Source organism: Clarias gariepinus, chromosome 24, assembly GCF_024256425.1.
Source record: "Clarias gariepinus isolate MV-2021 ecotype Netherlands chromosome 24, CGAR_prim_01v2, whole genome shotgun sequence".
NCBI lineage: Eukaryota > Metazoa > Chordata > Actinopteri > Siluriformes > Clariidae > Clarias > Clarias gariepinus.
The window spans coordinates 17,490,114-17,514,752 of NC_071123.1; the positions used below are offsets into that span (position 1 = coordinate 17,490,114).

The 24,639-nt window shown below is 38.6% G+C and overlaps 2 protein-coding genes across 3 annotated transcripts; one reads left to right on the plus strand and one right to left on the minus strand.

Annotated features, from left to right (window-relative positions):
• Positions 1-5,982: 5,982 nt before the first annotated feature.
• Positions 5,983-13,937, minus strand: mks1 (MKS transition zone complex subunit 1). Of its 2 annotated transcripts, none has more exons than XM_053484819.1 (18): positions 13,648-13,937; positions 11,596-11,711; positions 11,452-11,501; positions 11,206-11,361; positions 10,890-10,987; positions 10,669-10,797; positions 10,450-10,554; positions 10,246-10,354; positions 8,977-9,033; positions 8,786-8,828; positions 8,589-8,651; positions 8,414-8,484; positions 7,545-7,614; positions 7,335-7,442; positions 7,092-7,225; positions 6,503-6,585; positions 6,318-6,415; positions 5,983-6,203 (listed from the first exon to the last, which is right to left on the minus strand). In XM_053484819.1, the coding sequence occupies exons 1-18, from the start codon at positions 13,722-13,724 to the stop codon at positions 6,100-6,102; spliced, it is 1,671 nt and encodes a 556-aa protein (XP_053340794.1). In that variant the 5' UTR covers positions 13,725-13,937; the 3' UTR covers positions 5,983-6,099. The 2 variants fall into 2 exon arrangements, with proteins under 2 accessions (XP_053340794.1, XP_053340793.1); XM_053484818.1 differs by having other exon boundaries at positions 5,984-6,203; positions 11,452-11,504.
• A 494-nt stretch (positions 13,938-14,431) lies between these two features.
• Positions 14,432-17,915, plus strand: mrm1 (mitochondrial rRNA methyltransferase 1 homolog (S. cerevisiae)). Its single transcript, XM_053485617.1, has 5 exons — positions 14,432-15,593; positions 15,679-15,772; positions 15,958-16,078; positions 16,575-16,694; positions 16,869-17,915. Exons 1-5 carry the CDS (start codon positions 14,779-14,781, stop codon positions 16,913-16,915), a joined length of 1,197 nt encoding a protein of 398 aa, XP_053341592.1. The 5' UTR covers positions 14,432-14,778; the 3' UTR covers positions 16,916-17,915.
• The last annotated feature ends 6,724 nt before the right edge of the window (positions 17,916-24,639 follow it).

Here is a 24,639-nt window from a genome sequence, read left to right on the forward strand (position 1 = left end):
GAATTTATGCGAAAACCTCAGACATGAAGACGACAACAAAATAAACAAAGAATAAACGGAAAAGGAACCACACACAAAGAAATACAGTACAGTGCAGAATGAAGACCATAAAAGTCACGTAAAGAAAAATCTATCCTGTCCAAACATGCTTAAGATGGCAGCGATGTCTCCTAACTGTTTAATCTTCATGGAGATGTAGATAGCATCAGACATGCATTTCTTCCATGAAAAACACACTGGCTAATGTGCAGGGATTCAACTAGACCTATAATTCATGCAAGTAAATAAACCTGAATCTCCATGTAATAACAGTCCAGCTCTAAATCGCTTACAATTTCTGGGCCAATTTCAGGATTTAAAAAAAAAAAAAGAAGAAAGAAAACCTTTTTTCCTTACGAACAACCAAAAATGTATACACACTTCAGAAAAAGAAAAATCATTATATATTTGAATTTAAAAAAGGAAGTTGTATATTGATATGGTTTATGATAATAGGATAATATACATATATAAGTATATGTACAGTAAGTATATATAGTGTATATATATATATATATATATATATATATATATATATATACACACACACATACACTATATATATATATATATATATATATATATATATATACAGTATATATATATATATATATATATAAATATATATATATACTGTATGTGTGTATATATATATATATATATATATATATATATATATATATATATATATATATATATTCCCCTTATATACTGTATACCAAGTCTACTTGCTTTTTAAGAGCAACAGAAATTAGAGTACAGCTTAAAACATAAATCTAAAACTCTATAACGTGGTTATATTTAGATTTTATTATTGCTTATGTTTTTGTCGACTTTGTTACGCTAATTCAAATTCAAATCACAGTTTATGTTAAAAAGCTTGTTTTAATACACTATTGTTCCTATAGTAACAGCTGATTTTTTATCATCTCCATAAACCCTTTAACTAGCAACCAGGGAAACATCGACGCATCATTAGTGCGGGCATTTCAAAAGGATGGAAAGCAACCAGACAGAGAATTTTAAATAAGCAAGTGACTTAATAACATACGCGTCCATGCCATGGTCTCCACTGGCTGGTTAGAACTTCCCGGAGTAGCTGGCACTTAAGCAGAGTGACCAAGTGGTGCCATAAAAGCAGAGACTGTAAAAGGGGTTTTTAACACGTTTTCCTTTCGGGATCAATAAACTAGGGTTGCATTTCAGTTCTCCCACCGTGATTTTTCCGTTCAGGCTGCTCACTCAGCAGATCTTTGAATGCTTTAATAAATTACAAAACGTTTCTTAGATAATAAGACAAGGATTATAGATTTTATCAAGACAGAAATAAAATACAAAATTACCTAAATAGTAATCCGTAAAAAGTGACCCGTCCATCACTCTGGAATAGGGACAATCTGGACTCATCAGACCACATGATGTAAGGTTTTTTTACTGATTAGTTTCACCAACAAGTGCTTATCTTATGCCACTGCTAAGCTCTCATTTTCACTATTTTTTTTTATAACGCAAAAAAGTTTAAGTGATCACTATTTATTGTTTATGACCATGATCAATGAATTTTATGATTTAGCACTGTTTTTTATAAGTTTTAACCGTGTTTTGGACTGTTCATAATTCCAAACATCCTTAGTTGTTTTCTTTGCTTGATGAATAATTTGACCCTTTTAAAGTGTAACTGTTTGTTTGTGCACGCATCAGGTAAAAACTACAAAACAAATATTAATGGGGTTTTCACAGGATTATTTGGCAGAGCTTGCGGTAACATCTAGGCTTTGTTTCATCGCAATTGGCCCACGAGAAGAGAAGATATGCTATTTTGAAATTTAAATAGAAAATGCCTTTATATTAAAAAAAAAACTCAACCTTGAAAAAATTATTAGTTCTTCCAAAATTTCAACTGATGGCGCTGTACATTTTTTAAAAATATGTGCTTATGAGTGTGCAACTGAAATATACTTCATAAACATGATCTCACACCTTTATTCCATGCACTTTAAGGTAACAGTAAATCCAAAAATTCAAAAAATGGCATTGTACATTTTTTAAAAACGCGGTTATGACTGTGCAGTTAAATTCCATCCAAACAAAGCTAGTGATTAATTTTTTTAAATATGTTTCATAAAATTTAAATAGAAAATGGCCCTATATAAAAAATAAATCAACCTAGAAAAAAATATTAGTTTCAACAGTACATTTCTTTAATATGCGCTTATGAGTGTTCAACATCAACTTATACCACTTATTTTTTTTTCAGCCAAAGGAGGGGTTAGAACAAATATGAATAAAACTGGCTTGATTTAAATACAGGACACTACCTAAAACTGCAAATGTCATGACCAATAGAAAACGTTCTTGTGAGTTCTTTGATCTTGATTTAACTTCTTTCTTGTTAAATAGAAATTGTTCACTGTTTATCCGACTAGCTTCGTCAGTCTGGGGTCGTCACCCCCTGTCTGAAAAGGCTCGGTACATGAACAGTGGAGAAGGTGAGACCCCTCTCTCGAACCATCTATATTCTATGTCGAAAAAATGTGTAGCTTTTCATTCTCAAAGTATGTCTTTTTTATCCTTGATGGAAAGGCATATTGCTGATTCGGGCCTCTCTGTTGGTACTGTACATCCTCCTGTGTAACTGTTGTTTTGTCTCCACAGTGTAGAGCTCTGAACACTTTAACATCTCCTCACTGCACTTCTGTTTCGTTTTGGAGAATTTGAATGTTTAATGTTAATCAAACCCAACTAACTGCTCATTTACCTATTCCTCCATGGATTTCTACTGCATCATGGAGCATCCCAGAGGCCAGGATAAACAAGCCCAGAGCTAGGCCTTTTAGGCACCATTAACAAAGGAGCACTGTGCCCTACTAGGTGCCTCTGCATATCCCATTAAACCATCAGCACTCTTAAATGTTCCTGGAAATTCCTTGAACAAATTATTTTGCCATTAAAAAACAAGAAAAAAAAAAAAAAAAAACTCCCAACACATTTCTCTCTTTATCCAAATAAATGAAAAGTGAGCCAGAGATAAATCCATTGAGGGATGGACCTTTAATCAGAGGTGAGAAAAGAAAGAGGGAGAAAAACCAAAACACTATTTGTACAGGGGGAAAAAAAAATGACCATAAGAGAAGGGAAGTAAGAGAAATGTCTTTCAAAACACAGAAGGGAACGCGAAGGCCAGGCTCCTGCTGTCAGTGGCGATGATGTGAATGAGGCATTGATCTGCCAGGCCGGAGATGAGGGAGTAAATGGAAAGCAGCGTTTGCTGAAGTTATTGGTGCGTGAATCATATTAACTGCCACACTGAACAGATTTAAGAGCTATGATTTTTATATCCTCTTCTCTCTTCCACCCCATCTGCATCTGCACCAAATGAACTCACCGGCACGTGGCCCGACGCAGTCTACGCCACTTCTACCACCATCTGCAGACATGATATGTGCTGTATGCATGAAGTGTAAACAAAACTCGTGGTTAAAAAAAAAAAGATAATAGTTATCCGCGGCAGGGTTTGTCCAGTCTAAGTTGGGTCTTGTATTTTGGATTTGGTTTTTACTGGTGCATAGCTGTAGGTGTAGAAGATATGCAGCAGCATCATCTTATCAGATCAAACTTTCCTCTGGATGTTCATCAGACTGTAGACGCACAAACCATCTCTGTTTACGGGGTGAGATAGGCCTAGCAGAGACATCCAGGTTCAATGCTATCTCATGTCTCCATTTTTTTTAGATGGTATCAGCTTGAGGTTTGCACGCAGAAGGCTGCAAACACTATGGTGCTTTTGTCTGCTGTCGCATTAAAATTTCCCTTCGCCGGAGCCGAACCTGTTCCAGCACGACGGCGTGAGCTCCATGAAGACACGGATTGGAGTGGAAGAACTCGGACCCTGACCTCAGGAACATTTAACACCTTTGGGATGAATTATAATAGAGTTAGAAACGTCTTTTGGGATCAATGAGGTAAGTATGGATCTATCTTTCGATACATCCGTTCTCTCTAACACTCTAGTGGGTAAATGATCACAAATCCTCACATCCACACCTAAAGATTCACCGGAAAGCCTTCTCAGAAGAGTGAAGAGAACATTATAAGAACAAACAGAAGATAAATCTGGAATGAGCAATGATCATGGCTCAGATATCCACAACTTCTAGACTATTTACCACACGGATGATCGTCATACCCTCAAGTTTGTATACTTAGAGTTCACTCTTTTCTCTTTTGAGAACCATTCTTAACAATAGTGGCACAGCTTGAAGCTATTACTTATGGTTTACAGCCCCTAAAACAGCGATGATAATGTGATAATGCACTGTCCAGAGATTACTCGCTGTCAAAGCGGTGAGTAAACAGGGTGCGAGACACGAGACCTGCCAGAAAAGCAGAATGGAAAACAGACGGAGGGCCAGATAAATGCATGTTTAGGAGAAAAGGAGTGCATTTAACTAATAAAAAAAAAACAAAAGCTGTATTACAACATTTTGACATGAAGAAACTATTGCAAAATTCCAACTTTCATGGTCACAGGGAGCCTGGAGCCCATCCTAGGAGACTTAGGGCACGAGGCAGGGTACACCATGGAGCACTTCATACGTCTCAAAGGCTTTTATCGACAATTACGTGACATTTATGCGAAGAGTCAGTATTTGCAGTGTTGGCCCTTCTTTTTCAGGACCTTTGCAATTCGACTGCAATTCCACCCGCCTCTTGAGGATTGACCACAAGTTCTCAATGGGATTAAGATCCGGGGAGTTTCCAGACCATGGACCCAAAATTTCAACGTTTTGGTCCCCGAGCCACTTAGTTATCACTTTTGCCTTATGGCACGGTGCTCCATCGTGCTGGAAAATGCATTGTTCTTCACCAAACTGGTGTTAGATTGTTGGAAGAAGTGTTTTGGTACCATTCTTTATTCATGGTTGTGTTTGGGGGCAAAATTGTGAGTGAGCCCACTCCCTTGGATGAGAAGCAACCCCACACATGAATAGTCTCAGGATGCTTTACTGTTGGCATGACACAGGACTGATGGTAGAGCTCACCTTTTCTTCTCCGGACAAGCCTTTTTCCAGATGCCCCAAACAATCGGAAAGAGGCTTCATCGGAGAATATGACTTTGCCCCAGTCCTCAGCAGGTCTTTGGTGATTTTTTTTTTGGAGAGAAGTGGCTTCTTTGGTGCCCTTTCTTGGCACCAGGCCATCTTCCAAGTCTCAATGTGCGTGCAGATGCGCTCACACCTGCCTGCTGCCAATCCTGAGCAAGCTCTGCACTGGTGGCACTCCGATCCCGCAGCTGAATCCTCTTTAGGAGACGATACTGGCGCTTGCTGGACTTTCTTTGACACCCCGAAACACTATACCACAATATCCTTGCCTGTCAAGCCATTTTTATGCAACGCAATTATGGCTGCACGCGTTTCTTTGCAGGTCACCATGGTTAACAATAGAAGAACAATGATTTCAAGCATCACCCTCCTTTTAACATGTCAAGTCTGCCATTTTAACCCAATCAGCCTGACATAATGATCTCCAGCCTTGTGCTCGTCAACATTCTCACCTTAGTTAACAAGACGATTACTGAAATGATCTCAGCAGGTTCTTTAATGACAGCAATGAAATGCAGCGAAAAGATTTTTTTGGGGATTAAGTTAATTTTCAGGGCAAAGAAGGACTATGCAATTCATCTGATCACTCTTTATAACATTCTGGAGTATATGCAAATTGATATTATAAAAAACTTAAGCAGCAACTTTTCCAAAACTTTTGGCCACGACTGTACACTACAGATTTCAACGACGTGACATGGTTTTGGCGCCCTCTGCTGCCCACTGTGTGGTCGTGCTAGTTGCCTAATGATTTCAAGGATGATTATTTTGGTCTCAATTGTTTTTTATTACCAAACAAAAAAAAAAAAACTGATAAAAGGGGAAACCATAATAGACAAGTTCAAAAAATGAGTTTATGAAAAATTAATGAAACTGTACATTAGTAAGCATGTTGTTTTACAAATTAAATATGTACACAGACAAAAACATCTTAAATCGAAAGAGCACAAGATGTTTATGCTGAAGATTCAGCACTGCGTGCTTCACTGGTGTTGATCAGATCTCTGGGCAGACTCTCTCTGGCTTCCTGCATCCGCTTACGAGCCCTCTGGAACGCCTCTGCACACACACAACATGCAAAATATTAATTCTATACATAGATAAAGCCGAAGACTCTGATTGGCTTCTGTGTCTGATGCAGCTTTGGTAATTTGTTTTGATTTCAGGCTTCACCTAGGACGTTATAAACGGATCCTTTCTGACTGTGGCCCCCGAGCTGGTCCAAAACGCTCTGTCGCCTTTTCTTCAGAGTGCTGGCCTCCACGAACGCCCTGCGATAAAACCAAAAAGGATATTAGACTTGTATTATTAAGATAAAGGATATATTTAATGGACTAGATAAGAGCGTGTTTACTAACCGTGCATGCTGGATGCAGTTCAGGCTGAAAGTGACGCTCCCTGTCGTCTGGGTGCGAAACCCGAAACGGCTCAGACGATCCCCCTTTACAAAAATATATACAGTATATAATATAATCAAGTAGACACGTTTAAACACATTTAAGTAATACTAAAATTGTAACACAAAGAATCACGGTATGTAACTGAATAAAATTTTCTCTGCCCATGTCTAATTTTCTGTCATGTCATCATTTATACAACATTTATATCAACGCATTAATAAACATGTCTATTGTAATAATCTTTTTAATACAGCGTCTCTGACAAGAATTCTACCTACAAGGCGTGTCTTTTATTTAACATTTATGTAAGGAGCCGTCCGTGTCAGTGATTTTGTCAGAGATCAGTCAGAAACAGTTTTTCCACCGCAGGAAAGTCTTCAGGATGAAAATGTTTATTGAAAACTTCTCACTGGTGAGGGAAAGGCTTCGTTTAAAGCTGCTATGACATAAATTATACCAGGAACCCATCTAGCCCAGGTCCTCATTGCATCTGGCTGCATTACCATCACAGCACACACCCAAGTGAACCATATGGTGTCACTCCTACCTTAAATGTTCCTGGAATTCTCACATCACTGATGTCTTCGAGTTCGGGAGCGCCGCCGATAAAGAAACGTCTGAGTTCAGCCACGGTGCCGGTCTGCAGGGGCCTCCAAGTGTGGCAGGTCACTCTGCGAGAGCCTGAGACGATATACACACACAAACATTTTTGAACAAGATCAAACTGTTAAAATTTTTCCAGGTAGTAAAGTTCAAGACAAAGCATTAGTCAGTTATAGGAATCTCTTACCAGGTGTCGAGGGCATGACCAGGTGGCCGTAGCCCTCGGTTCTGTAGCGCTGCCAGTAGTCCAGCGAGAGAACCCTGAAGTACAGCACGGGCCATTGAGGCAGTGACTCTACAGACAGGACCAGCACAAATGATTACATGTGATTGTGTGTGTTCATGCAGGCTCCATGCTGTAAAGCCATACATACAATTTACAATTTACAGCACTCACCCTCGGAGTCATCCTCTTTCCTGAAGAAAGACTCGAAACTGAAGGGGTAGGAGAAGAAAGCCACATTTTCCTGAACAAACAACACACACCTAGATTAGTGTCTTGACTGTTTTTCTAAGACTTTAAATTCTATACGATCCTCAATGTAAACAGCATTTACACACACACACACACATTACATATGTACTTAAATCTTATTATTGATTTAAAAGATTTCTTCTTCTGCCACTTTAAAACCACCAAACCACACCACTTCCATACAGTACTATGTGAAGGTCTTAGGCACCATATTATCTTTATTACAAATGAACAACTCCGACATACAGTATTCTCCAGCACACTCAGTAAAACCTAACAGCTGTTTTACTTATAAACCTGAACACATTTGATTCTAACACTGCTATTTTTTTCCAAACTATCTTAACTTATGGCATTTGTATTTTTATATTTGTACAATATGTACCCAAGACATGTCCACAGTACTGTGAATAAAACAGCTGTTGGAGAACATGAGTTCTTCTGGTAAGTTTTTCACCACTTGCTCTTTTGTATTTTTATTCAAAACCCAGGAACCTACATACTGTAAGGTTTTTTTTTTCCATCTGAAAACTGGTCCCTCAAATATAATATATATTATAGGCATGAAAATATTCTTCTGTAATGCTATTTATTTATTCCTTTTTAAGCTGAAATAGTGCATGATTTTGTAGATTAAAATGCAGACATGCACACAAATTTGTACTAAAGATAATATTTTACTACAGACTTGTGCACTGTACTGTACTGTATATCAGGCAACAATATTAAAATCCAATGAATCAAATCTCTCAACATGTTCTTGTTATATTTGACAGTTTTAAACATTTCACCTTGCCCACTGATCGCGTTCGGCATGTCTGAGTCACACCCGAGAGACTCTGAGACGGCACACTGGACCAGTCTGAAAGCAATTCCAATACATACATAACACTACACTGTTTAACCGAACCCCAATCATATAACAGATAGAAGGGTTAAAATAAATCTTGTGTTTGGCACACTTACTGTTTGGCAACTCCAGGATGAAGTGAATATATAAATTATCATACTCATAACCCTGTGCAGAAACTGGAGAGAGGAAAAAAAAAAAGAAAATGAAGGTGGTTGGTTAGAAAACTGGTATTTCTTTCATACCACAACATTTTATTTTTTTTATTTACTAAAATTAAAAATCACACGGTGTACTTTTTATCCGTACTGACCTATCTCCCCGTTAACCATCAGACGAAGAAATCCTGGAGGTGGCTGTAATACAATAAAAATGCATATGTAATACTCTGGCAACTCATGCAATCACAAATAACATTCAAATGGAAAGCATGGGAAATCATTAAGAAGGCGCACGCTCTATACTTCTCAAAAAGTCGGCTGTGAATTTTAATTTTTTCTGTACCATTTCAAAGTCCTGGCCGACAAGGCTGCTGAGATAGTCGTTATGGCGCATGTATAACTGCGGAGAGAGACAGAGGCAATGTTATTTTCTCTCTCACACACACATACACACGCAAGTTTTTACCTAACCATCTTTTAATCAAAATGCCCAGTATAGAAATTATACAAGGTGAAACAATATTAAAAGCAATATTATTATTATTATTTCCAAACATAAATATAAGATAAATATGTACATACATTGGTATCACTTGTATAAATAAAGAAAATGACTGAACTCAGTCACTTTTCCTCCACCTCTTGATTCTACTTTAAACATTTCCTTGAAAACCATTTCGAGGGTGAGCCAAAAATGATCCGCACTCTGGCTGTATAATTTATTTAATTTACCTTTTCTTGCTTTTCAATACACTTTGTCCATCCATCGACAAGCTTTTGTTAAAAAAATGTTTATGGATGCACTATTGCCTTCACGTCTTCATCAAAAGTTAATCTTCATCCTCGTAGGGCTGCTTTCAGGGGACCAAACAGGTGAAAGTCTGATGGAGTGAGATCAGGACTACAGGGAAGATGCTTTTACACCTCAAAATGAAGTTTTGGCAGAGAGTCAACAGTGTGGGCAGAAGTGTGCATCGCCAGTCTTCTCTGTTTAATCCAAAGTTTAGTCCTTAGCTCTACAATAAGCGTCTCAGTGTAACGAGCGTTGTTGACTGTTGAACATTTTTCCTGATAAAGTTCCAATACTGGCCCTTGAGAATCCCAGAAAACTGTAATCGTTGATAAATTTTCCAGCTGATGGTTGACGTTTGAACTTCTTCTCTGTCAGTGATTGAGGAAGTTTCTTTTCCATACGCTGCTGTTTACTCAGTATTGTAGTGATGAATCCACCAGTAATAATTCTCTTTAAGAAACTTTTACCTGCCTTAGAGTATCAAAAATCCAAATTGTGTTATATGCAGATATCCAGCTTCTGTTTGTGCTCTTCCCTGAGTAATTTCTGCACCAGGTACACCCTCAAAAAAAAAAAAAAACTTTTCTTTCGAGCAAATCACAAGTAGGGTACATGTTTTTGCTCGCACCGCAGTTACAAATGAAACTGACGTAACACGTTTACACCTGCAAAGCAGTGACTGGAGAGAAAGTGAAAAGCGCTGATAAGAACCGGATATAACTGGAGTGCGGATAATTGTTGACTCACCCGCATACTTTAAACATTCTCACGAAAAAACATCTCGAGAATCAACATTTAACTTCCACTGTACATGCTTACATCTTTGTACATGCGCTGCTCTCGCTGTTTCTCCTCTGCGCTTATGGGAATGGAGGCGTTCTCCAGGTAGAGACGCCACACTTCTCTTTTCTCTCCCTCTGTCTCCAGCCTGCCATCAGGTTCAAACCGGTCAAGTAATGCCCACCCCAAACATAAGCTTAGTGTTTTGTTTTGTTTATTTTCTGATGAGAGCAGAGCACTTGCCTGTAGGGTCCTTTACCATTGTTGAAATCAGGTTTCATTACAAGGACTCCGTTGCTGTTGGCTTTTATGGTGCACAAGACATATTCGTTCTCCTTCAATCCGTGCCTGTTTCCAGGGAATTAAAACCAAACCAAAAAAAAAACATGGATCAAATCTGAAACTTCAATGACGTGATGTTAAAAAAACCTGTTAACACTGTAAACTACCGAACACGCTCACCCTCCAGGAGGTCCCAAGTCCGCCATGATGTGCATGGTCTGCATTACCGTGTTCACAATGTGGCTGCTCTTCACAAACTCTCTGGACGGCTCCCATACTACTAAGCGGGCCTTCGGAATGTTGGAGTCTCTACAGAAAAGGATATGGTCAGTTGTTATACATAATGTATTGGCAATTTAAAGCGTTCTGCTTGACGTTTTTTTTAAAGAAAGTGGACTCACGCCGGTCGTCTGTCTTGGCGTCTGTGTCTGATGTTCGCCATGCGCTCAGCAAGGAAGGTCGGCCTGCCCTGCGCTGGAGTGAGCAGACTCTGAGCCTGCTGCTCAAAGTATCAGGGATACAGATAAATAAATCAGCCTTTATGTGAAAGTTACTGTTCACTGTTATGATTTACAGTCCATTAGAGCTCAGTTCGGCCAGTTTCCCCAATTTAATTGCTTTACCTAAAAAGAACTCTCAGTATCATGTTTTCTTATAATAATCCTTGGTAATCAACTCTGTTCCAAAGGGTTAGTCAATACAGAAGTCAGTTCCCACCTCTTCCCAGTTGGTGAAGCGATCAAAGTCTGTGTAGGTAAAAATGCGCCGATTTTGTCTTCTTTTACATCGTTCCATTTCCACAATTTCTGCGTGATACTGTTTTTCCAGCGGGGTCTGGCACACTGACTCAGTCTGGTAAAGGTCCACTTCATACTACAGGCCAACAGGATGGGAAAATCTGAGCACTACAAATAATGTTGTGTAGTGCTAGGATACATAAAATCCCGGCTTGTGAACTCGTACCTGACTGAAGAGTTTCTCTTGCCAGCCGACCATCAGCTCTTCTTCATCAGCTGCTGTATGAAAGTGATCAGAAGAAAGTTCCATTTTATTAAACCAAGACTGAATGCAATACGGTATGGTCTTGATCTCTTGCTTCTTTTCTACCTGATTGTGTTTGTGAGATTAACGGGTTGAGTTCGAAGATGCCTCGCTCTGGTTGATGCTGCTGTTTGAGATGATCCACAAGAGCTGCTGCTGAGGTCACCCGCTCGATCCGGACTCTACAAAAGAGGCTAAGCTCTAATATCTACTGCAGCCTTTGTAGACTTTGAAAAACAAGGCTAGAAAGAATAGGTCCCTCTTTATTGACCTCTTTTTACTCTTATTGCTTTTTCCTTTATACAGGGTGGTCTGGTTCCTATCCCAGAAGACTTATGGCATAAGGCCGGGTACATCCTGGAGGGTGTGCCAACAGGCAATTTGGGAACAATAATTAGCCTAATCGGCATATCTTTGGACTGTGGTAGGAAACCGATTACCCTGGAGGAAACCCACCAACTAGGGGAGAACATGCAAACTCCACGCACACAGAGACCCGATGCGGGAAGTGAACCCAGATCCTGGAGACGCAAGGCGACTAGGCCACTGTGCCCGCCCAGGGTTATATACAGTACCAGTCAAAAGTTTGGACACGCCTTCTGATTTAGTGTTTTCTGTTTAGTGATTTATTTTCTACATTCTAGAACAATGTTGGATTTTTTCAAAGCGATGAAATAACACATATGGCATTAGGTATTTAATAGGGATGGGAATCATAACTAGGGGCCAGGTGATGATATCACGATACCTAAGTGCTGATTCAATCCAAATTCTATTCAATTACAAGCATCACTATTTTATATACAGTATACACACATTTTTTTTTATATACATTTTGTTACAATTCTAAAATAAATAATAATAAAAAACCTTTCACTCTTATGTTTGGTCCTTAACCCTCAACTGCTTAGATATACAGTATAATGAGCTAAAAATGTAAGTTACTCTGGATAATGCCTAAATGTAAATGTACCACACAGTGTGTTTAGAGTGCCAATTGTAGGATTATAGAGGAACTGCAACAGTTTACCACCTCAGATGCAAAACATAAATTTGAAATAATATTTCAGAGCTAAAAATGTTCTATATTTTGGATATTGTATAATTTTTATTATTATATTCTCATTTAATATTTTATATTTCTTATTTAGATATTTTATTTTTCATACTCTATTTTTCTTTTTTTATTATCATATTCTTTATTTGAATACTCTATTTTCTTTAAAAGATTTTAGGTCATCGGCGACTGTTAAAACATTTCACTGCACATCATACTGTGTTTGACTGTGTATGTGACAAATAAAATTATTTTAATTCGATAATAGTAAAAAAAGAATTTTAAGTGAAGTGCCGCACAAAAGAATTATGATACATCACTGAATCGATTTGCAAACCCTGATGAGGATAAAACACTTACTGAAGATGAACTGGTTAATGAATAAGACGTGATACAGTACATGAACTGTATTAATAGAAAAATAAGAGCTGTAGTGTTTACTTTGACAATGGATTATCCAAATATACACTTTATAAACAAAAGGTATTTGGCTGAACCTGCAATGACATTGTATCCAAATACTTCAATATGGAGCTGTCCCCCCCTTTTGCAGCTATAACAGCTTCAACTCTTCTTGTAAAGCTGTTCATAAGATGTTGGAGTGTTTCTGTGAGAAATCGTGCCCCGTTCATTCTGTAGAGCATTTATAAGGTCAGGCACTGATGTTGGACGAAAACGCCTGGCAGTGAATCTCTGTTCCAGTTCACATCACAAAGGTGCTCGATGAGGATGAGGTCAAGGCTCTGTGTTAGGGCCAGTTAAGTTCCTCCACTCATCAAAACATGTCTTTACAGTCCTTGCTTTGTTTTTTAGTATTTTTTTTATGCTGAAGCATTACAATATAAACTAAATTTACAGATTTGGCCAAATACTAATGTCCTTAGAGTATAGTATAAGGTTTTAAGATAAATTATCTATACTGCATTCCTTGATAACTCCCTGTTTTTTGGAACCAGTATTGTAAATAGTGTTGTAGCTAGCTTTTTTTGGATATAGAAAAAACACAGCAACTTTCTACAATCCGAAAGTTTAAAAATACTATATATAAAACTATAAATCACCTTATTTTGAGGTTTTTCACGGCATCCCGGGAGCGGTACACGGCTTCCCCGCTGTCAGTACACCATCCGTCCGCCATAACACCGACCAGAGCTAGCTACTGTAGCTAATAAACCTGCTTAAAGCATTGCTAAGACTAGTTTACTCAAAACCCAGCATAACACATTCTACAAAATATAATGCTATTTAGCTAACATACTGACTTAAATTAAGCGGTAATTACAAATTAGCTAACGAGTTCGTTTTCATTTTCATAAACTCGCAAACAGCGTCTCGTTGCGTGGTAACTAAGGCTAGTATTCAATAGCGGGTAAGAGTCGACTCACAAGGATTTGGGACTCGATTCCAAAGCTTTGCACGCGGATATTGGTTCATTTTAAAAATTATTTAAAGCGACAAATAAGAAACGCTGTTATTATAGTTTGCCACATGATTCACGGTACAAAAAAAAAACAAAACACCAACAATAGTCACTCTTTTATAGAATTTCAATATTTCGTTGAAAATTAATAATATACATAATATAAATAAAATTATGAGCTTTTAATATATTTTTTAAATTGATAACTTTAACTCTATCTCTATCTTCTATCTAAAATGAAAAGTTGTCATGATGGCTCAAATGAAGACTTTAAGGTAGGCAAACATTTAAGGTGATAAAGATGTCCAGAAAATCCAGGAAATCGACTCATCGAACTGGTTCATTGAATCAGCATCTGAACAGGATTCAGCAGATTTTGTACGCGGAAGTGTCAGTGGCGCATGCGCAGCAATGGCGACCACGATTCCGAAACGTTCTGTTTGCGTTCTCACAACACTGGCCCTGGATCAGTATTGATGAAGCGCGACGCGATTAGTGAGTCTTGGAGGCTGATCCAGGAACGGGACTTGTCCAAATCAGCGCGCACGTGGTTTTGAAATTTGTAGCTGAATGAGAAGGGAAGTAATATGCAACCTTATGCATTGTTTTGTGTTTATTTAACCTGTAATCTGATGATCTGATTTTTGTAATTAAACGACAGTGATCGTGTTACTGAAGATCAAATGCTAGTCACACTGTATGTTTTTTTTTAGACATGACATTAAAGCTTGTATCAGTGTGACATTGGTGGTTTTGTTATTGCTGCATCTCAATGATGTTGTTTCACTTAAAAATGTGGAGAACTGCCAGTAGATTCTCCCATGTTGTGAAAAATAATACAGATTTCAAGATTTTTACATTCCCTTTCTTGGACTGCACTCAACATGCACTGTATCACAACTCCAAATCTTTCTTCTCCCCAAAAGACACTAGTGTTAAAATTTGTCATCGGGTAAGACGCAACCCTTTCAAATCCTCAGATCATCTTTCCAGGGTCATTCGTCCTTCTGCGAAGTCATCAGGTCCTGAAAGGACGTCTGGACTTGTGCGCAGAGTCTCATCTGAACTCCAAAAACTGAGCTCAGAGGACATCAAGAAGCCCGATCCAGAACCTCAGAAGCTCCCTAAGAGAGCCAAGGACAAGATCACAGGCGTCCATCCCCAGAGACAGTCTCAAGATGAGTTGGTCTTCGGGGTGACCCCTTGTTTACTTGCCCTGACTCAGGGGAAACGCAAGCTCACCCAGCTATTCGTGAAGCGCAGGGAAGGAAATCAGAGGGAATCTGTGGAGAAAGTGTGTGAGGAGGCAGTCAGACGAGGTGTTCCCATCAAGCACATCACTAAGAGGGAGATGGAGAAGATGACCGGTGGTGCGGTCCACCAGGGGCTGTGTCTTCAGGCCAGTCCGTTGAGGTTTCTCACCAAGGAGAAATCCAAAAGTCAGCAGGGAAGCTGGAGCACCGTTGGAAGCCCGTGTCCACTGTGGCTCGTCCTGGATGGAATTCAGGATCCGATGAACCTTGGCGCCGTCCTTCGCACTGCGTATTTTCTTGGAGTGAACAGAGTAGCAAGTAGCATTCACAACAGGTAAAGTTTTTTTCATTTGTTTCCAGTCACATTTCTCTAACGTTACAAATAACAATAATAATGCTGTTCTCTCTCTCTCTGTCAGCTGTCCGTTAACCCCCGTGGTGAGCAAAGCCAGCTCAGGAGTGATGGAGCTCATGGACGTCTACGGCTATGAGAACTTGGCTGATGTGATAAAGGTGTTTTTTCTCTTTGATTTTACCTTTTAAGTGAGATGCAGTCAATAGGCTTGAACATCCTTTTGTAGCCTCTAGAGGGCAGGCACAAATCAGGCATAACATTTTCCCATATTGTGGCATCAAACAAATCCCTAAACGCTAATTTTAACCTGATGATAAATCAGCGCTATCTCTGTAATTTGCAGATAAAGCTCAAACAAGGATGGCAAGCAGTCGGCACCATCGGCTATGACGAGGCCAGTTCGGGAGTATCCACTGTTCCATGTTCTGACTTTAAGATGGCCAAACCTACACTGTTGCTGATGGGTATGAGTCTTTTTAGATTTGTTTTGGATTAGATTTGACACAGTTTCAAATCTAATACAGGTATGAGAGGCATTTTTTCTGACAGAACAAGTGTTCCCAATTCAATCATAATCTTGAGTTACTGTCTTGTGCTTGAACACGCAATGAACCGTTCTCCCATCCAGGGTGTATTCCTGTGTCTTACCCAGTGTTCATGGAATAGATTCTGGCTCCACTAGAACCCCAGCTGACCAGTATAAAGTGTTTACTAAGATTGTTTTCTATCACAGCTTCCTGCTTTGAACATAAATCAAAAAAATTTTTTGGCAAAAACTTGAAATATTTGGACGAGGATTGGGCATTGGTAGATATCCCAAGCTCTGATATTTATATCAAACCAAAAACAGGATACTTAAATACACTCTCACTATTTAGCAGGAGTGCCACATTACTGTAACTGTACAAGCAACACCAGGAAATATATACAGTATTACTCACCTATGGCTTGTTTTTGTAGGTGGTGAGGGGTTCGGGTTGTCCTCCGAGCTGCGTGAGCTTTGTGACATTTTCCTCACTGTTCCTCCTAGAAGAGAGCTGCACCCCGCCGTCGACTCGCTCAACGTCTCCGTAGCCACAGGTGCACGATTATGCTCTACATTATCGCTTAAGCATTTAGCAAAGCAATAATAGACATTACACTAACAAAACCGGTGTTAAAAAGAGGATTTAAATTAATAATGATTGAAAATGTGTTTAGGACACAGTCATCAAGAGCATGAATGGTACTTAAAAAAGAATTCTGTTTTTACAGGCATCCTTCTGCATTCTCTTCTTACATCATGTAGAACTGGCCAGTGAGAGGAGGAGGAAGATGATGATGATGATGGTGGTGGTGGTTTATTTACTTGTATTGCCTCCCTGTGCCACTTAATGACTGGATTAGTTTATCAATTAGCTAAGAGCTGATTGACCCCAGTGAGCTCATCGATCAGCAAGCCAAGCCTGGGAAAGGCTTTTGGAACGCCGCTTGGTCCGGATCCTGCTCCGCGGGAAAGAACAAGAGGATCAGAATTATCCCGAGTTGTTCTGACCAAAGTGCATAAAATTAATAATATAATAAATATTTGAATCCCCCTAGGTGATGTTTAGTTCGAATGTTAGTTTAGAAGTCTTTCTTATGTTACAGACACTTGGCGCTTTCCCGGAGCGTTCGTCCGTCCTTGTGTGCGTTGTAAACGATAATGCGTTAGAAAAAGCGCATTAATTGGAAAGGTCCCACGGGAAGAATTCTCAGAGAAATTCACCACCTGTTTCTGTGCTCTTTTATTTGGGAATACTCCTACCATTTCAGCAGGTGGCACTATAGGTCAGGGCTCCTCTAATAAAGTCAACAGACATCTATCCTGGGTATCTTTTTCATTTCCCCTCTGTGTTTATGATGTTTAAAGCTTAGCCAGGGATAATCTCAGACCTCCAATGAACAAAAAAAAAAAAAAAAAAAAAAAAACTTAATCTGAGCAAAAACTTGCTTCATGTCACGCTTCATGACTTATCTGCCGACTTGGGGGTGTTACAGAACGGGACGGTTCACAATTAAAGTAAAACGGGCGAGCGGGACAGGACGATTAACCCGCTAATGCTATAGACTATTAGACCTCTCCGTCTTACTCTCTTTTTAGCCTCGAGCCAACTCTGGGAGAATGGGACATTAGATGAGACGGTTTAATGTAATGACCCATTCTGTGATTTTTACAAGGCAGAATGATTTGCAGCAAAGAGCAGGGACGAGACATCCTTCTCGGATTTGTCAAGATTTGCCAAAAAAAAAAAAAAAACTGACCTTTTTATGAATGCAGTGTGTTAAGCTAGATGTCAGAGGCATTGCTATTAAAAAAAGAAAAACATATACGCCAGAATTTAAGTTTTAATTCAAGTTTATCAAGACGGCTAATCTAAACTGAAAAATCCGAAAGGCTACAGATTTGTAAAAGTTCTTAAGTGACTAGCTGTCAAAAGGATAAAGGGAAAAAGAAAAGGTTTTAAGAGATGCTAATATAATATATGTACGTTTGCAGGTTTTAGGCTGCAAATCTTTATTTTACTTTCCAGCTAAAATTTTTACAGTTAATTTAGGTTATGTATTTAAATGCACCCATTTATTCTTTTTCTTCTTCTTCTTCTTCTTCTTAATAATAATAATAATATCACATTACTATTAAATTCCCAATTCTGATTAGTAAAATCAAAATCAAGGCAAAATCTATGGCTGAAAATTAGAATCCATATTTATCACTATGGAAAACTTTTCTGGGAATATAATGCGTTGAACTGACCTGAAACCAATCAGGGAAGGAGTCTCCAGTTTCACTGTGCTTTCTAACAGCCTTTAATGTCAACTTGTCCACCATGGAGTCATCAGGAGAAAGGACACAGCATTAAAAATACCTTATATTGCCAAAAGTATTCGCTCGCCTGCCTTCGATGCACACAGTAAGAACTTGAGTAACATCCCATTCTTAATCCGCGCAAATTTATCCCACTAATTGTTCTATCGGGTTGAGGTCAGGACTCTTAAAATGAACTCTTAATGCTTCAGCATACCAAAACATCTTGGACAATTTCATGCTCCCAATTTCATGTTCGGGGACGGCCCATTCCTGTTCCAACATGACTGTGCACCGGGGCACAAAGCAGGGTCCATTAAGACATGGATGAGAGAGTTTGGTGTGGAAGAACTTGACTGGCCCCTGACCTCAACCTGATAGAACACCTTCAGGATGAATTCGAGCGGAGACTGCGAACCAGGCCTTCTCATCCAACATCAGTGTCTGACCTCATAGATACGCTTCTGGAAGAATGGTCAAAAATTCCCATAAACACACTCCTAAACCTCGTGGAAAGCCTTCACAGAAGAGTTGAGGCTGTAAAGGGGGCGGGGCCAACATCATATTAAACCCTATGGATTAAGAAATGGATGTTTCTCAAGTTAATGTGTATTTGAAAGCAGTCGAGGGAATACTTTTGGAAATATAATGTATATATACTATAGTGTATAATTTAAACGTATTAAAGGGAATGTGAGGGAATGGCTGTTTATAGTTGCTAGAACAACTGACAACTTGTTTATTGTACTTTCCAAAACAAAAAGAAAATTTGCCTATAAATTAATAAAAAGTATATAATGTTCGTTAAGATATAAAAAAGTTGGAATCATTAATTAATTTCTGCGGTGTAAAAGGAATTGCAATTTAAAATAATCCACTTCACTCTGAAGTTGATTCCTTTCCTATAACAGCATACCATCTGATTTTTTTCAGTTTAAATGTACAGTAGTTAAAGTTCGGTCCTGGGCATCATTTCATTGATGAAACCACTTCATTGACATTAGTACCAAGGCCATTGCATCATTTAAGCTTTAAACTTGTATGCATAATGTGATCCAAGCCTCTCAGCAACATCAGAACTGAACATAAACATACAGTATGTATAACAGCTCCCATGTGTTAAATCCCTCTCTGGTTTAACCGCGGCACAGGTTTTTTAATCAAGTTTAATTTGCGGCGAGGTAATGAAAGAGTGCTGCGTAAAAACAGAATGGATCCTGGTTTAGAGTTTAGCAGCAAGTGAGCTACAGCTTTCAGAATTTCTCTTGAACAATGTGGCGTTTTCCAATGAAGGTCCATGACATGACATTTTAAAGTATCGCTAATCAAACCAACAGTGTTTCAGTCTTGTTTCAGTATGCAGTAATCTATATAATCATACTGTTGCAACACTGTATACTTTTACACATTATTTACAAATATAATACATGTTATTGATACAGTGGCTCGTTCGGAGAGGATATTATTTTTGTAAGGAGTCTCCAGTATTAATGATTTTTTACCCAACAAAAGACAGTTTTCAAGAATTGCTCTTTCATGGTTTCCCAATAACACAGCGAGATTTATTTATTTATGACATTTTATTTTATTTATTACTGTTGATAGCTGCTATAATGTAAGTCAAACTAGTTTCGCTGGCATCCCCTAAGTAACATGCTGTCTCTAGAACGTATCTAACATTTTGTGACATTATCATCTACTGTATAGTTATCCGAAATGAATTTAGATTTCTTAATCACGATATACTGTCATATCAATATATCACCCCATTCCAACCACCCCCCCCTTCTCCCTCCATCTGCCCCCTCCACCCCCCCTCCCCGTTCTCACTCATGCGTTCGCACCTCCCTGTTTTTTGCGCCTCGTGTGCTAAATGAGGCAGCTCTCTCCCGCAAATAAAAATTCATCATAAATTTCCAATGACAGTGTTTTAGTTCATTACGGATGGTGAGTTATTAGCTAATTTGCCTGAGCGAAATTTCTTGGGAGGATTGACGGAGCCGGCGTCTCATTATTGTGCTAAACGCAGGGTCCAGGCTGAAAGGGGAAATAAGAGTGATATGTGAGGTGCGAAGCTTTCTGGTGCTGCAATTTTTCCTTTTTTTTCTTTTTTTTTTTGTCGAGTTAGTAATTCCAGATACTATATATTTTTTTGCTTTTGAGAATCTCTTGAAAGTCAAATTCTACGATTCTAAGCATGAATACAAATTTCAGCTTACCAAAGTTTAATTATAAATATAAATCAAAAAGTTCAGAGTTTTGTGTGCCATAGAGCCGGTCGTCTTTGCCGCATGTCCTCCCTCAGACACCTTAAAACCTGCCAGTGGAATTCACTTTTCTCATTATACATCTGACCAGTTGAGGGTTAAGGGCCTTGCTCAAGGGCCCAACAGTGGCAACTTGGTGGTTGTGGGGTTTGAACCTGGGATCTTCTGAACCGTAGTCCAATAACCTTAACCACTGAGCTACCACTGGCCCACTGGCCCAATTCTCGATGCACAATGCCGCAAACAAGATCAAGTAAAATCATGTGCATTGACTTGGCCGAACTGTGGACCTGCCTTGCCTTTTTCAACCGTTGAGATGGCGTAATTCATCCACTGTGAAGACTTGGTTCGTCTCAGGGTCGTACCAGTACACCCAAGTTTCATGACTGGTAATGATCCTGACATGAAGGACAGGTCATCCATGGCACGTTAACGGAGTTCCTAGGCAGACTTCTTTTAACTCCTGGTTCAGCAACCTGAGGATGGGAACTTGACATCAACACAGTGCATGTTCAAGTCGCACATGAGGTGTGCCTGGACTGTTCTGTATGACACAGCAGCAATGGCAGAAATGTCGTGGATTGTTTTCTGCCAATGATTGGCGAATGGTTTTGACATTTTCAGGGGTTGAGTTCTGCGAAGGTCATCCTGATCTCTTGTCATCTTTAAGTGATGTTTTTCCGTTCTTGAAGCGTGCAGGCCACTCAAAACTCCTCAAACGACTCAATGCACCATCACCGTAAACTTGTCAAACATCTCTGTGGCAGATTTGCCTGGTTTCACTCAGAATTTCACGTTCGCTCTTTGTTCTAACCTGCTGTCCATGATGAAATAGCAGACGTGGTCAGAATAGCCCCAGTTGCACAGGTCACACTGTACAAAGCATGATGTCTTTTGGCAAACTGGTTTATGAAGGTCGGAGCTCCCTGTGACGGGTTGTACAACCTTGTGCTGCCATCTGTTGGCGTGTTAAGAAACTAATCTTGAAACTTTTTGACCCCTCCTTGTATTGCAGGCAATTTTCTGTTAGGGTTCGTGGCAAGCTTCAACAACCTCATGCGATTAAGAAAGAGTGGTTCTGGAAGAATGAGGAAACCTTTATTTTAGTCGTTTTATTGCAAATTGTCATCTCATAGCCATCTTATTGTAAGTTGTAATCAAACCTAAAGGTAGTTAAACAAAATAATTTTATCGTTATTTATTTATTTATTCATTTATTTATTCATTTGTGTGTATGTGGAGGGCGGGTTGTGCAGACACTGGGTAATTCGATTTTAAAAAAGCTACATTTTAACATATATTCTTTCTATTTCTAAGTGTTTTCATTGTTTGTTTTATATAATCTTTGCCTTAACCTAAGAAGATACGAAGAAGAGATATCTCCAGATCATTGTCTGTCTAAAAGATGTTTCAATATATTACTTCATAAGCTTGTTGTTAATAAATGGACCTGGACTGATACGAGTCACTTGGGACTCTGTTCCTATCCTTCCCTACAGGGGCTCCATTATTTTATTTATTCCAGTGTTTTTTTTTCCTTCTTCCTCTCTTCATCGTCATGTCTGAAGTGTTCTTTAATTTTCTCACCCTTTTCCTCTATAAATCCAGGTTTAAAGTTTTACCCAGTGCTCACCTCTGCCTTATTTTCCCCAAGGCTTTGGATTAGAGCCGTGAGTGCGGTGCTGCTGTTTGGCTGTGTTTGGGTGCTGTCACTGAGAGCAGCGGTCCAGGGAAGCCATTTGGCACAAAACAAAGAAACTGTTGGCAGTCGTTTCCTCTCTCTCTCTCTCTCTCTCTCTCTCTCTGTCTCTCTCTCTCTCTCTGTCTCTCGCACCCTCCCTCTGTGTTTCGTGCCCGCAGGAGGTGAGGTCTTCCCTAATGTGCCAAATTACTGAAACACTTGTAAACAAATACTGGCTGGATTGATGCCATGCGGCAGGGTTTTAGCACTAAAATTATACTCTGCAGCTCACATGCTGCTTTGCGACTGTACAGACCATTAGTTATCATTTCACCATGACATCTTTTCTTCATTAGATTAATTATGTCTATCTATCTATCTATCTATCTATCTATCTATCTATCTATCTATCTATCTATCTATGCATTATACAGGACAGATCTGTTGTAATTTCTCATGAATCTCATAAACGTGAAAATGTATGCATAAAATGTTTGTGTTTACAAAAATATTCAAGAAGTACAAAGACACCCATGGTGATAAAAATGATAAAAAATGTATGCACTAAATTATGTTGCCATTATTATGACTACTATTTGTTTTATTCTTTTCAGATTTGAATATGCCCATCTTTAAGCATGCCTAGAAAGGAAAACAGACTCAAAAGCCCTTAACTACTATTAATAGAATTATAGTTTACTTTAAAGAAACAGGAAAAAAGTCACTACTTGGTCAATCCAAGTCTTCTAAAATTCATTATCTCTTTGTTCAGTTCAGAGATCTGCTAAGATGAAAACGACCCTATGATATACGTCTAGGCGAGCTGGTAAAGGAAAGTCAACAAAAGTATTAATAATACATACATGTAACATATTTTGGTTTTATATATATATATATATATATATATATATATATATATATATTAATAATACATACATGTAACATATTTTGGTTATATATATATATATATATATATATATATATATATATACACTGTAGTATCAGACAAAAAAATTATACACACTTCAGAAAAGCAAAATAGTATGATGTATAATATATTAATATGATGGTAATATTATTATAATATATAGTTTATAATATAGTTGTAAATATACATTATATATATATATATATATATATATATATATATATATATATATATATATATATATATATATATATATAAAACATATCAAACAATGGATTATAGCTTATCACAGTATACGCTTGCTTAAATATTAATCAATAATTTATTTGTATTCAAAGTTTTTGAAGCATGCAAAGCACAATGTGTGTGTGTGTGCGCATGCATGTGATGGTTAGACAATAATGCAGCATGACACCTCTGAAATGAGACGGTGGTTGCCATGGCAAAGAGCCAGAAGCCCTGGCGGAGGGTGACCGGTGTGTGCCGTAAATGATGTTTGATTAGTATTTAGATCATGTGCCTTTACACTTCGCCGTCTGCGAGCCGCAGTCCGAGAGCCCATGTCGATGCTAAATAAAACAGTAAACCACACTTCACAACACAACAATACAGCCGCCCTGGCACTGTTAAGATTTAAGAGGTGTTCCTCAAGGGTTAGTTAAGGTTTCATTGCTTTTTAAAATGTAAGCGGTCCATTGTATGGACATCACGCAGCATCACCCTGCCGTTGCTTGTCTTCCTCTAGCTGGACACCCTGTCTCCTTGAGGATTTAAACTCATTCCTAATGCCTTTTGAAATGCGTTATATCACTGGAATCATCCACTCCTGAGAAATTAACCCTTGGGAAATGCGATTTCTTTTGTGCTAGCTGTCCTGTATCAGAATGCATGCTACCTGACTAAATAATGTAATGTAATTAAATCAGACAGGGAGGCAGCGAGAGCAAACTGGAGCTCTGCTGGGTGGAAGAGGAGCGGATGGGACTGCAGGTGCGGTGCAGGCTGATGGGGTTTGAGTGTTTGACAAATCGATGAAGGACACGGTCAATAGTCATAACAGAGACTCCGCAACACACACACACAAACACACACTGTGGCCAGAACAACTTGAGCTGAAGTGTGTGATTGTATGTACAATTATAAAAGAAAAATGACGACAGATCTGTCCTGTATAATGAGATTATAGAGAGGTAATTTACTCACTATCACCTGATATTTTTTGCAGCTATATTAATAAAATAATTATATCCAAAATAATTACAAAATAATTACATCCATCCAATATGAACTGATATATATATTTTTTTAAATGTTGAGATGAT

Excerpts from the sequence above, each read along its gene's own strand:
- mks1 (XM_053484818.1), bottom strand. The coding sequence starts at position 13,724 with ATGGCGGACGGATGGTGTACTGACAGCGGGGAAGCCGTGTACCGCTCC. Across the intron at positions 11,712-13,647 it reads GTGAAAAACCTCAAAATAAG|AGTCCGGATCGAGCGGGTGA; the intron begins GTGATTTATAGT and ends CCTCTTTTGTAG. Across the intron at positions 11,505-11,595 it reads AATCTCACAAACACAATCAG|CAGCTGATGAAGAAGAGCTG; the intron begins GTAGAAAAGAAG and ends ACTTTCATACAG.
- mrm1 (XM_053485617.1), top strand. The coding sequence starts at position 14,779 with ATGATGTTGTTTCACTTAAAAATGTGGAGAACTGCCAGTAGATTCTCC. Across the intron at positions 15,594-15,678 it reads GCAAGTAGCATTCACAACAG|CTGTCCGTTAACCCCCGTGG; the intron begins GTAAAGTTTTTT and ends TCTCTCTGTCAG. Across the intron at positions 16,079-16,574 it reads ACCTACACTGTTGCTGATGG|GTGGTGAGGGGTTCGGGTTG; the intron begins GTATGAGTCTTT and ends TTGTTTTTGTAG.